The sequence below is a fragment of the Cherax quadricarinatus genome, chromosome 71 (genome assembly GCF_038502225.1).
Source record: "Cherax quadricarinatus isolate ZL_2023a chromosome 71, ASM3850222v1, whole genome shotgun sequence".
In the NCBI taxonomy this organism is placed as follows: domain Eukaryota; kingdom Metazoa; phylum Arthropoda; class Malacostraca; order Decapoda; family Parastacidae; genus Cherax; species Cherax quadricarinatus.
Window position 1 is genome coordinate 8,105,128 of NC_091362.1, and position 14,163 is coordinate 8,119,290.

At 39.2% G+C, this 14,163-nt stretch overlaps 1 protein-coding gene across 10 annotated transcripts in view; it reads right to left on the reverse strand.

Annotated features, from left to right (window-relative positions):
- The window catches only part of LOC128700402 (carbonyl reductase [NADPH] 1-like), an 85,168-nt gene that overhangs the window by 14,833 nt on the left and 56,172 nt on the right, over positions 1 to 14,163 (reverse strand). For all 10 annotated transcript variants that reach the window (XM_070099998.1, XM_070099996.1, XM_070099995.1 and 7 more), the window contains exon 6: positions 13,110 to 13,293. In XM_070099998.1, the coding sequence (XP_069956099.1) occupies positions 13,110 to 13,293 (184 nt within the window). The remainder of the gene's footprint in view (positions 1 to 13,109; positions 13,294 to 14,163) is intronic.

Consider the following 14,163-nt stretch of genomic DNA (forward strand, 5'->3'; position numbering starts at 1 on the left):
GGCATAGACATCTGTACTATCAGGCTTTAGCCAGGTTTCAGTTAGTGTAATGATGGATGGACATATTGGCATGTAAGGAATTTAGTAATGCTATGAGGTCATCGTAATGCTTGCTTAAAGATCTGATATTGTAGTTAAAGATAGTTATGTTGTTGTTGGCACTGAGAAGTGCCTTTGATTGTTCTGCAGTGTAGTAATTACAGTAACTGTTTGATTCATTTAAGTCATTAAATAAGAGGTTGGTATCAGGATCAATGCTTGTAATCATAAGATTTGTAGTGAATCTATAGTTAGAATTAAGTATAAAACAAAGTAAATAGTCTTAAGCTAAAAAATAGCACCTGAATTATTTAACAAATGTAAAATAATGAGCTAAGGTAGTTTTTTTTTTTTTAACCTAAAATAAAGGAGACAATATAAAAGGGACTAGTACAAATAAAGTGATGATCAAATAATGGAGCTTGGGAATATGATAGTAGGTAGTACTATAAAATAAATGAGCTTTGGAATATAATGGCAAAATTGTGAACTTGTTCTACTTTAGCACCTGAGAATAGCACCTTGATTATTTTAACAATTGTAAATGTATAAACTAGGGTAGTTATATAAAGCTAAAATAAAGGAGAAAATATATAAGGGACTAAAATTAAGTAATGGTAAACAAAGTTAAATGGACAGATGGTCACTATGAAATAATATTGGTTTAGGAGTAAGATCTGATTTGTAATATTAGATAAATTGAGCAGTTTATTGCACAATAAAAGTAAAAAAAATGAGGTAGTTGGTACTAGCTAGCAAAAGATAGTTTTGGTACTTGCAAAAAAGTAATTGGAATATACACTAATTGCATACACAATGAAAAGTGACTAAAAAACAAGTAGTGATAAACAAAATTAAATGGACAGGTAAGAAAAATGAATATTATTAATTTGGAGTAAGATTTGACTTGTAATTTAAAATTATGAGCAATTAATAGCAGTAAGAAAGAAGTATAGAGTATTGGAGGTAGTTGGCATTAGCTAGTGATGAAAAATAATAAAAATAATAATGTACAATATAATAGTAACGTACACTATATGCACCACACGTATATATGTATTAAGGGCACTTATCTAATCTGTTACAGAAATGTCAGCTTTTCTAAGGAAGGTAGAGAAATCATGTTCGTTTGAGATGGTATATTGTTGTCCTGTTGATGTTTTCCTTACTAGTATTTTCCCATCTCGCGTGAAACACTGATGTATTTTGTTTTCCTGTTTAAGTTTTCTCAGCCTGAACAGAAGGTTTTGACGTTTTTTTGTTAGACACTCATTTATGTACACTCCATTTTTCATTGTAATTGCTGATTTAATTAGGTCCTTTCTTTTATCGTATGAATGAAGTCTGATCATTATACTGTGTTTACTTCCTGGTTTTCCTAGCAAACGTGTTTCTTTGATTTCGTTGTTTTGCACGATGACTTGTACGTGGTTCTGTATTATCCTGACAGCAGTTTCTTTGCACTGTGCTTGTGTTATGTCACTAGGAATGTGTGGACTGTTTATTATAACTGCATCAGACAACTTATCTTGTTCAGTTTTGTCGTCTTGGAAATCAAGGTATTCATTTAGTCGAGTGTGCATGTTCTGATTCCAGTCCTTGATTGCTTCTTCAACCTTCATATTTATTGTTGTTATTTGCTCAGTGTGACTGGCTATAGCTGCTTTTAGAGTATTTTCTGTGTCAACACTTCCCGATGTAATCTTCTCTTCAAGGTTTTGGATCTTATTCTCGAGGTTGGTTATCTTGGAATCTCGTTGCTCGAGTGTTGCTTTGATATCTTTGATTTCATTTTCTAGAGCAACGATGTAGTCCTTGATATTGTCAGGAATAATCATACCTGAGTTATCATGGATGAATCCTTTGAAGGGAGTGGAGTTGGAGGGGGAGTCAGCCATGTTTGTTGTTGTTGTTGTTGTTCCCTGGGTGGCGGCGGTGAGGGGGGTTGATGATACACTGGCGTCCTGCTGGGTAGACAAGTTGAGTTCTAGGGTCCTTGCTGTTATTCTTTTATTACTGGTGTTGTTTCTTCTGCGATATCCTTTCATAGTATCACTGAAGTAGATACTGTGTAGCAATGGAGGAGAAGGCTTGTTTTCTCGGAGCTTGGGTTAAGTGGTTGTCTGGCAGCGGAGGCAGTGTTTGGGTTAGCAGGGCTGTCTTCCTTAGATCTTCTAATTTTGTCAAGATTTGGGTTACATTCTTAGTATTCTTGGGTCATGTTGTGGTCTACGTGGGTTCATGTAGTTGAACTTTCACTTAGGCCATCACAAGTTTTGATGGGCGATGTTTTTTTGAGAAAGAAGAGCTGGTAGGATACCGTTGCTGCCGCTGCCGCTACAAATGACAAACTACATGTAAACCACACAACAACCAAATTCTGTAAATTCAACATTGTAATCTTTATAGAGAATAAACTTTGAATTTGAATATATGACTCCTTTCTGGTAACGTTTTGAATTTTTAGATGTGCAGCCAGAGGAAAGGGGGCTACAAGGGCCATATCCCCCCAATTGACAGAAAAAAAATTAATAATAATTAAAAAATTAATAATAATTGATAATGAAAAATTTGTATTTGCATGATTACAGACAGTGATACATCCTCATTATGGCATCTCGTGAACGTGATGTTGGACATTCTTATGCGAGTGGGTCACAGAAAAGAAAGAAGAAAATTCAAGAAGAAGAACAGAAAAAGAAAGATGTAGGAAGCTGCAGAAAGATCACAGACATGCTCACGAAAACAGTTTCTGATGTTACCAGTACAGTTGAATCTGCAGATACGTCAGATCATACAGGAAGCCCTCCCTCCATTATTTCTCAGCCAGCATCTACTTCTTTTGTGTCTCCTCTCAATGTCTCAATGGACATTTCATCCACAGGATTTGTCTTAAAAGATCCTGCCTCATGGCCAAATGTAATCCCAGATTCTCTACATAATGCTTTCATTGCAGAAAACTTCAGTCAAACTCTGAACATTGACTTTAGGAAATCAGCAAGGATTTATGATGATGGAAGTCGTCGTTGTTTAAAGTCATCTATGTTTTATAGGAAGCTTGCAAATTCAGAAACTGTGAAAAGATCATGGATGGTATACTCTGAAACCTCAGGAAAAGTGTACTGTTCAGCATGCAAGCTATTTTCTACCAAAGAAAATACCTTCACACAGGGGTTCAATGACTGGAAAAATTCCAAGCGTTTTGAGGAACATGAAAACAGCACCACTCACAGGAGCTGCATTTTAGCCAGTGTATTTTGTGCACAGAAAAAGGGCTTATTGGATTCTCATTTGGAAAATCAAACTGAAAAAGAGCGCACTTATTGGAGAAAAGTTCTAGAAAGAGTTGTTGCTGTTGTAAAATTCTTAGCTCTAAGAGGACTTGCTTTCCGTGGAGAAAATGAGGTTTTTGGTTCGGAAAACAATGGCAATTTCCTAGGGATCATAGAACTGTTAGCACAATTCGATCCATTATTAGCAAATCATGTGTCACGCCTTGGGAATGCAGGAAGAGGCACTGTATCTTACATGTCATCTACTATATGCAATGAATTTATTGAACTGATGACTAAGAAGGTCCTCAATAACATCATAGCAGCTGTGAAAACTGCAAATACTTTGCAATAAGTGTAGATTCAACACCAGATATTTCACATACAGATCAATTGACATTCATTGTTTGCTTTGTCGACTCCAGTGGTAAGCCTGTAGAGTGCTTTATAAAATTCATTCCTCTTTCAGGCCATGATGGAGAAACTATGATGAATGTAGTACTGGATACTCTGCTTGAACATGATCTCTCTATTATGGATTGCCGTGGCCAGAGCTACGACAATGCAAGTAACATGTCAGGTAAATATAATGGATTGCAAGCCCGTATCAAGCAAATCAACCCACTTGCTGAATATGTGCCCTGCTCAGCACATTCTCTTAATCTTGTTGGGTCATGTGCTGCGGAGTGTCGTGTCGCTGCAGTTTCATTTTTTGGACTTTTACAAGCACTCTTTAATTTTTTCTCTGCTTCAATGCATCGGTGGAGTATACTCAAGTCAACCATTCATGGAGATGTCATCAAATCATTATCAACAACAAGGTGGTCAGCGCAGCATGATGCAACACATGCTTTGAAAGACAGCTTTGCTGAAATACGTTCTGCTTTGATCCAAATAGCAGAGGATGAAGACCAGACAGCAACTACAAGAAGCGAAGCAGCCAGCTTAGCATCAAAATTGGAAGATTTTGAATTGGCCTTACTCTGTGTGCTTTGGGACTGTATACTGGAACGGTTAAATGCCACGAACAAGACACTTCAGAAAATTGAAATTGAAATGGCTACTTGTGCTAACCTCTATGCAGGCTTAGTGGAATTTGTAAGCTCACTTCGCAATGATGAAGCTTTTGAAATGTTTGAAGAGAAAGCTAAACTGCTGGTGAAAGACTACAGTTACCGGGCTGATCATCAGTGGTCAAGGAAGAGGAAACGCAATTTTGAAGAGCCAGACAATGAAATTGTGTTGCTACCAAGGCAGAAAGGTAAGACAGCTACATACTTCGTCATTCTGGATTCACAGATTACAGAATTGGTGAAAAGAAAAGAAATCTACCAGAATCTCAATGACAAGTTTGGATTTCTGTTCAAAATTACTACTATGCCAGATGCAGAATTGAGAGAAGCTGCATTAAAGTTGCAACAACACCTTTCAGCAGATGTTCAGGACACATTTGTTGAAGAAACAGTTCATTTTTCTGGGTATATGAATCAGATTAAAGCTCCACCTGAAAAATGTGCGCCCTCAGCTGCTTTGAAACATTTAAGAGATGCAGGTATCTCAGAAACCTTCCCTAATGTTGACATAGTGTATCGCCTTTACCTAACACTTCCAGCTACTAACTGTGAAGGAGAACGTTCATTTTCTGTTTTGAAAAGAGTGAAAAACCAGCTCCGTTCAACAATGAGCCAAGACAAATTGTGTAACCTAGCCTTGTTGACCATTGAGTCTGATCTAACAAGAAATATTGATTTTCAGAATATAATTGATGATTTTGCCAATATGAAATCCAGAAAAAAGTTTATTTAAGAAGTGCCTGTGAATATAAACAATTCTTTACTTTCTTGAGTTTATATGATTTGATAGTCTTACGCATGATGCAATGATAACAATAATGGTCAGTGATTTATAAAGGGAATAATAGTGCTGTAGTGGTTATGCTGAATATAATAGGTACATGATGTCACTACAGGTCTCCCTCAACATTCGCGAGGGTTAGGGGATCAAGAGCTTCGCGAATGTTGAGAAACCGTGAATGTTTGGTGCCCCAATACAGTGGACCCCCGCATACCGTTGGCCTTACATAACGTTAAATCCGCATACCGCTACATTTTATCGCCAAGATTTTGCCTCGCATACCGCTAAAAAACCCACTCAATGCTGTTCGTCTGATACGCATCTATGTGCGGCCTGAGCCACGCTCACATGTTCCGCCGGTGGCATTGTTTACCAGCCAGCCTCCGCGGTAACATCCAAGCATACAATCGGAACATTTCGTATTATTACAGTGTTTTTGGTGATTTTATCTGCAAAATAAGTGACCATGGGCCCCAAGAAAGCTTCTAGTGCCAACCCTACAGCAATAAGGGTGAGAATTACTATAGAGATGAAGAAAAAGATCATTGATAAGTATGAAAGTGGAGTGCGTGTCTCCGAGCTGGCCAGGTTGTATAATAAACCCCAATCAACCATCGCTACTATTGGTGGTACAACTGCTGCTGCTGCTGTACCACTGTCAGCTGCTGCTGCTGCTGTAGTACCGTCTGCTGCTGCTGTAGCACCGTCAGCTGCTGCTGCTGCTGTACCACCGTCAGCTGCTGCTGCTGTAGTACCGTCTGCTGCTGCTGTAGCATCGTCTGCTGCTGCTGTAGCATCGTCTGCTGCTGCTGTAGCACTGTCAGCTGCTGCTGCTGTTGTACCACTGTCAGCTGCTGCTGCTGCTGCTGTAGTACCGTCTGCTGCTGCTGTAGCATCGTCTGCTGCTGCTGTAGCATCGTCTGCTGCTCCTGTAGCACTGTCAGCTGCTGCTGCTGCTGTAGCACTGTTGTTGGTGTGGCTTATTGAGAATACCAAGAAACAATTAACCCCAGAGGATTTGCCACCCAGGATAACCCAAAAAAGTCAGTGTCATCGAAGACTGTCTAACTTATTTCCATTGGGGTCCTTAATCTTGTCTCCCAGGATGCAACCCACACCAGTCGACTAACACCCAGGTGAACAGGGAAAAATGCCTGGAACTAGTGCTCATATTGGTGAATTTAAAGCCAGCAAAGGTTGGTTTGAGAGATTTAAGAATCGTAGTGGCATACACAGTGTGATAAGGCCTGTTCTGGAAGAAAATGCCAAACAGGACCTACAGTACTCAGGAGGAAAAGGCACTCCCAGGACACAGTGTCTCATCAGTCATTGCTGCATCTTCAATAAAGGTAAGTGTCATTTATTCTTCATTTAGTAGAGTAGTACATGCACAATATATATTGTGCATGTACTACTCTACTACTGTGCATGTATCCTTCTCTTTGTGTGTAGGAAAATGTATATTTCATGTGGTAAATTTTTTTTTTCATACTTTTGGGTGTCTTGCACGGATTAATTTGATTTCCATTATTTCTTGTGGGGAAAATTCATTCGCATAACGATAATTTCGCATAACAGTGAGCTCTCTTGCACGGATTAATATCGTTATGCAGGGGTCCACTGTATGTTGTAGGGAAATATATTACAATACTGCTTCCTTAACTTGTTGAACCATGAATAATCATAAAATACATGAAAATGTTGTAAATTGTACTAAATATATACATGTTATGCTTTAATAATGTATGTTATTTATAACATGTATGTTAATAACATGTATGTTATTAAATACCACAGACTCCACCACTGCGAGCCCCTACTACCCTCCCTCCGACCCCCGCAACTGGCAGCCAGCCCTCCCACCACTCAGTGTGGTGAGTGTTTTGTTTGTTCATTATTTGCTATTAAACTACAGAATAAATAATGTAAACCCATTCATGACTGCATATTGGAATGGCTATTAGGAAAGGTATTAGACAGTGACATCATGTGTTTACTCTTGAACACAGCAAAGAATCGAACATTTCTGCTATTGCTAATAATAACAATAGTAATAATAATAATAATAATAATAATAATAATAATAATAATAATAATAATAATAATAATAATAATAAATACGATATAATTGAAGAAGGAAATTGTACAAAAATACAAGGGAGTGGTTGGCACATCGTCAGTGTGACTTTGTTTATGCTGGAGTGAACATTAGTCTCCCTGCTCTTCAAAACATTTCACAATAATTCAGCGGTTGAGGCAGTGGTATTTAATAACATATATGTTATAAATAATAATAGTATATGTTATTATTAATAACATGTGTTATTATTAACATGTATGTATTTAATAACATATATGTTGTAAATAATAATAGTACATATTATTAATAGCATGTATTATTATTAACATGTATGCTATTAAATACCATTGCCTCAATCACTGCCTCTACCACTCCAGTCACACTCAATCTACAAGCACCAAACACAATGAATTATTGTGAAATGTTTGGAAGAGCAGGGAGACTAATGTTCACTCCAGCATAAACAAAGTCACACTGACGATGTGTCAACCACTCCCTCGTATTTTTGTACAATTTCCTTCTTCAATTATATCATATTTAACAGGCCTGTTTTGGAAGAAAATGCCAAGCAGGACCTACATTACTCAGGAGGAAAAGGCACTCCCAGGACATAAGCCTATGAAAGACAGGCTTACTTTGTTGATGTGTTCCAATGCTACTGGTGATTGCAAAGTGAAGCCTTTATTAGTGTATCACTCTGAAACTCCCAGACCGTTCAGGCAAAAGAATGTCCTCAAGGAGAATTTGTGTGTGCTGTGGAGGGCAAACAGTAAGGCATGGGTCACTAGGGACTTTTTCTATGACTGGTTACACCATGCATTTGCCCCCAATGTGAAAGATTACCTAACTGAAAAGAAATTAGACCTTAAGTGCCTCCTGGTGTTAGACAATGCCCCTGGTCATCCTACAGACGTGGCAGAGTGACTTTATGGGGACATGAGCTTCATTAAGGTGAAGTTTTTGCCTCCTAATACCACTCCTCTCCTGCAGCCCATGGACCAGCAGGTTATTGCAAACTTCAAAAAACTGTACACAAAAGCTCTGTTTGAAAGGTGCTTTGTAGTGACCTCAGAAACTCAATTGACTCTAAGAGAGTTTTGGAGAGAGCACTTTAATATCCTCAATTGTGTAAACCTTATAGGTAAGGCTTGGGAGGGAGTGACTAAGAGGACCTTGAACTCTGCTTGGAAGAAACTGTGGCCAGAATGTGTAGACCAAAGGGATTTTGAAGGGTTTCAGGCTAACCCTGAGAATCCTATGCCAGTTGAGGAATCCATTGTGGCATTGGGAAAGTCCTTGGGGTTGGAGGTTAGTGGGGATGATGTGGAAGAGTTGGTGGAGGAGGACAATGAAGAACTAACCACTGATGAGCTGCTAGATCAACCTCAACAGCAAGAGGCCAGACCTGAGGAAACTGGTTTGGAGGAGGGGAGAGAGAAATTGAAGAAGTTGCCTACTTCAAAGATTTAGGAAATGTGTGGAATGTGGCTTAAAGTGCAAACCTTTTTTGATGACAATCACCCTAACACAGCTATTGCAAGCCATGTTGGTGACTATTACACTGACGCTGTTGTGAAACACTTTAGGGAAGTCATAAAGGAACGAGAGGTACAGGCCACTATGGACAGATATGTTGTGCGACAGAAGTCCAGTGACTCTGAAGCTGGTCCTAGTGGCATTAAAAGAAGAAGGAAAGTAACCCCAGAAAAGGACTTGACACCTCAAGTCTTAATGGAAAGGGATTCCCCTTCTAAACACTAAGACTCTCTCCTCCTCCCATCCCATCAATCATCACCAGATCTTCAATAAAGGTAAGTGTCATGTAACTGTGCATGCCTTTTTCAGTTTGTGTGTATTAAAATTAATATTTCATGTGGTAAAATTTTTTTTTTTCATACTTTGGGGTGTCTTGCACGGATTAATTTGATTTCCATTATTTCTTACGAGGAAAATTCATTCCCATAACGATAATTTCGCATAACAATGAGCTCTCAGGAACGGATTAATATCGTTATGCAGGGGTCCACTGTATATACACAGGTCTCCCTCAACATTCGCGAGGGTTAGGGGATCAAGAGCCTCGCAAATGTTGAAAAACCGTGAATGTTTGGTGCCCCAATATATTGTAGGGAAATATAATACAATACTGCTTCCTTAACTTGTTAAACCATGAACAATCATAAAATACATGAAAACGTCGTAAATTGTACTAAATATATACATGTTATTAAATACCACAGACTCCACCACTGCCTCCTTCACTGCCTCCACCACTGCCTCCACCACTGCGAGTTCCTACTACCCTCCCTTTGACCCCCGCAACTGGCAGCCAGCCCTCCCACCACTCAGTGTGGTGAGTGTTTTGTTTGTTCATTATTTGCTATTAAACTACAGTATAAATAATGTAAACCCATTCATGACTGCATATTGGAATGGCTATTCGGAAAGGTATTAGACGGTGACATGTGTTTACTCTTGAACACAGCAAAGAATCGAACATTTCTGCTACTGCTAATAATAACAATAGTAATAATAATAATAATAATAATAAATATGATATAATTGAAGAAGGAAATTGTACAAAAATACGAGGGAGTGGTTGACACATTATCAGTGTAGCTTTGTTTATGCTGGAGTGAACATTAGTCTCCCTGCTCTTCCAAACATTTCACAATAATTCAGCGGTTGAGGGAGTGGTATTTAATAACATATACAGGTCTCCCTCAACATTCGCGAGGGTTAGGGGATCAAGAGCCTCGTGAATGTTGAAAAACCGTGAATGTTTGGTGCCCCAATATATTGTAGGGAAATATATTACAATACTGCTTCCTTAACTTGTTGAACCATGAATAATCATAAAATACATGAAAACGTCATAAATTGTACTAAATATATACATGTTATGCTTTAATAACGTATGTTATTTAATAACATGTATGTTATTAAATACCACAGACTCCACCACTGCGAGTCCCTACTACCCTCCCTCCGACCCCCGCAACTGGCAGCCAGCCCTCCCACCATTCAGTGTGGTGAGTGTTTTGTTTGTTCATTATTTGCTATTAAACTACAGAATAAATAATGTAAACCCATTCATGACTGCATATTGGAATGGCTATTAGGAAAGGTATTAGACAGTGACATCATGTGTTTACTCTTGAACACAGCAAAGAATCGAACATTTCTGCTATTGCTAATAATAACAACAGTAATAATAATAATAATAATAATAATAATAATAATAATAATAATAATAATAATAATAAATACGATATAATTGAAGAAGGAAATTGTACAAAAATACGAGGGAGTGGTTGACACATCGTCAGTGTGACTTTGTTTATGCTGGAGTGAACATTAGTCTCCCTGCTCTTCCAAACATTTCACAATAATTCAGCGGTTGAGGCAGTGGTATTTAATAACATATATGTTATAAATAATAAGAGTACATGTTATTATTAATAACAAGCATTATTATTAACATATATGTATTTAATAACATATATGTTATAAATAATAATAGTACATATTATTAATAACATGTATTATTATTAACATGTATGTTATTAAATACCATTGCCTCAATCACTGCCTCTACCACTCCAGTCACACTCAATCTACAAGCACCAAACACAATGAATTATTGTGAAATGTTTGGAAGAGCAGGGAGACTCATGTTCACTCCAGCATAAACAAAGTCACACTGACGATGTGTCAACCACTCCCTCGTATTTTTGTACAATTTCCTTCTTCAATTATATCATATTTATTATTATTATTATTATTATTACTATTGTTATTATTAGCTGTTTAGCAGAAATGTTTAATTCTTTGCAGTGTTCAAGAGTAAACACATGATGTCACCGTCTAATACCTGTCTGAATAGCCATTCCAATATGCAGTCATGAATGGGTTTACATTATTTATACTGTAGTTTAATAGCAAATAATGAACAAACAAAACACTCACCACACTCAGTGGTGGGAGGGCTGGCTGCCAGTTGCGGGGGTCGGAGGGAGGGTAGTAGGGACTCGCAGGTGGCGGGAAACTTAAATATGATTTGGCGGCTGGGAATTTGGTGGCAGGGAATTTGGCGGTTGGGAATTCGCGAATGTGTGAAGCCTGTGAAAGTTGAAAATGTGAATGTTGAGGGAGACCTGTATGTTATAAATAATAATAGTACATGTTACTATTAATAACATGTATTATTATTATTAACATGTATGTTATTAAATACCATTGCCCCAACCACTGCCTCAATTGCTGCCTCAACAGCTGCCTCAACCACTGCCTCAATTGCTGCCTCAATAGCTGCCTCAACCGCTGCCTCAACCGCTGCCTCAACCGCTGCCTCAACCGCTGCCTCAACCGCTGCCTCAACCGCTGCCTCAACCGCTGCCTCAACCGCTGCCTCAACTGCTGCCTCAATCACTGCCTCAACAGCTGCCTCAACAGCTGCCTCAACCACTGCCTCAACCACTGCCTCAATCGCTGCCTCAATTGCTGCCTCAACAGCTGCCTCAACCACTGCCTCAATTGCTGCCTCAATAGCTGCCTCAACCGCTGCCTCAACCGCTGCCTCAACCGCTGCCTCAACCGCTGCCTCAACCGCTGCCTCAACCGCTGCCTCAACCGCTGCCTCAACCGCTGCCTCAACCGCTGCCTCAACCGCTGCCTCAACCGCTGCCTCAACCGCTGCCTCAACTGCTGCCTCAACCGCTGCCTCAACCGCTGCCTCAACCGCTGCCTCAACAGCTGCCTCAACCACTGTCTCAATTGCTGCCTCAATCGCTGCCTCAACCACTGCCTCTACCACTCCAGTCACACCCAATCTACAAGCACCAAACACAACAAATTATTGTGAAATGTTTGGAAGAGCAGGGAGACTAATGCTCACTCCAGCATAAACAAAGCTACACTGACGATGTGTCAACCACTCCCTCGTATTTTTGCACAATTTCCTTATTCAATTATATCGTATTTATTATTTTTATTATTACTACTACTACTACTATTGTTATTATTAGCTGTAGCTGAAATGTTTGATTCTTTGCTGTGTTCAAGAGTAAACACATGATGTCACTGTCTAATACCTGTCCAAATAGCCATTCCAATATGCAGTCATGAATGGGTTTACATTATTTATACTGTAGTTTAATAGCAAATAATGAACAAACAAAACACTCACCACACTGAGTGGTGGGAGGGCTGGCTGCCAGTTGCGGGGGTCGGAGGGAGGGTAGTAGGGAATCGCAGGTGGCGGGAAACTTAAATATGATTTGGCAGCTGGGAATTTGGTGGCTGGGAATTTGGCGGTTGGGAATTCGCAAATGTGTGAAGCCCGTGAAAACTGAAAACGTGAATGTTGAGGGAGACCTGTATATTTGTTGTAATCACAAACTAGTGGTATTTAATCAATAACAACACTGCGACTAGCTGAGGGATCAAACGCGTGTTGCTTTAGCCCACCCCATGGTGAGCAAAAATTCCACGACGCTCTAACCCACTGGACCATACAATCCTACAAGAATCACGCACCCAGCAGAACTAGGTGCGCCACTCACTGTAAAACAAACTTTTACTTAAATTCAAAGCAATATTTACACCCTGTTTTTTTCAGTCACAAATTTTCTTCATATATTTACCTGTAACATTAAATTCCCCCTTGAGAACCCTTTTTTTTTGTGCCAAGAATTACTGACTTCAGTCATGCTATAGTGTGTACCAACTATACATAATCAAGGCTACATCCTATTTAAAGCTTCACACATTCTCCACTATTGACTTCATCTGTAACAGTAATGAAAAAATTGATGGAAAGAGAAAACTGATGGCCACTTAGAATTTGATAAAATAAAACTAACCTTGTGGGAAGACATGTCTGTATCTACATATCCAGGATGACAGTTGTTCACCACTATATCAGGACGAGAGTCAGCATCAAATGCTCGCTGCTGGACACGTGTGAGAGCAGACACTCCTACTTTGCTGACAACATAGCTGCCATTGGGCCATCCAGCTGCTTTCCAGCTTCCATCATTAGCTTTTCTGGGATGAAATATTTAGAAAACGAAATTACTATACGACACTCAAATCTATGGAACATCATAGATTACTTATTTTTGAGATAGTAATTATGCATTATACCTAATACAAATTAGTATATTTGCATAAATTTTGTTCTATAAATGATTTGAAGGTATTGCTGCCTGATGCACCCATCAGTTTATGAATAAATGATAAAATATGCAAAAGAGAGAACACTATATAGCACTGCATATTGTCCCTTAAATTTTTTTATCAATCTGCGAATCTGTCTGCTTATATAAATATACATACCTTATTAATTTATTTATTATTTATTATCACACTGGCCGATTCCTACCAAGGCAGGGTGGCCTGAAAAAGAAAAACTTTCACCATCATTCACTCCATCACTGTCTTGCCAGAAGGGTGCTTTACACTACAGTTTTTAAACTGCAACATTAACACCCCTCCTTCAGAGTGCAGGCACTGTACTTCCCATCTCCAGGACTCAAGTCTGGCCTGCCGGTTTCCCTGAACCCCTTCATAAATGTTACTTTGCTCACACTCCAACAGCACGTCAAGTATTAAAAACCATTTGTCTCCATTCACTCCTATCAAACACGCTCACGCATGCCTGCTGGAAGTCCAAGCCCCTCGCACACAAAACCTCCTTTACCCCCTCCCTCCAACCTTTCCTAGGCCGACCCCTACCCCGCCTTCCTTCCACTACAGATTGATACACTCTTGAAGTCATTCTGTTTCGCTCCATTCTCTCTACATGTCCGAACCACCTCAACAACCCTTCCTCAGCCCTCTGGACAACAGTTTTGGTAATCCTGCACCACCTCCTAATTTCCAAACTACGAATTCTCTGCATTATATTCACACCAC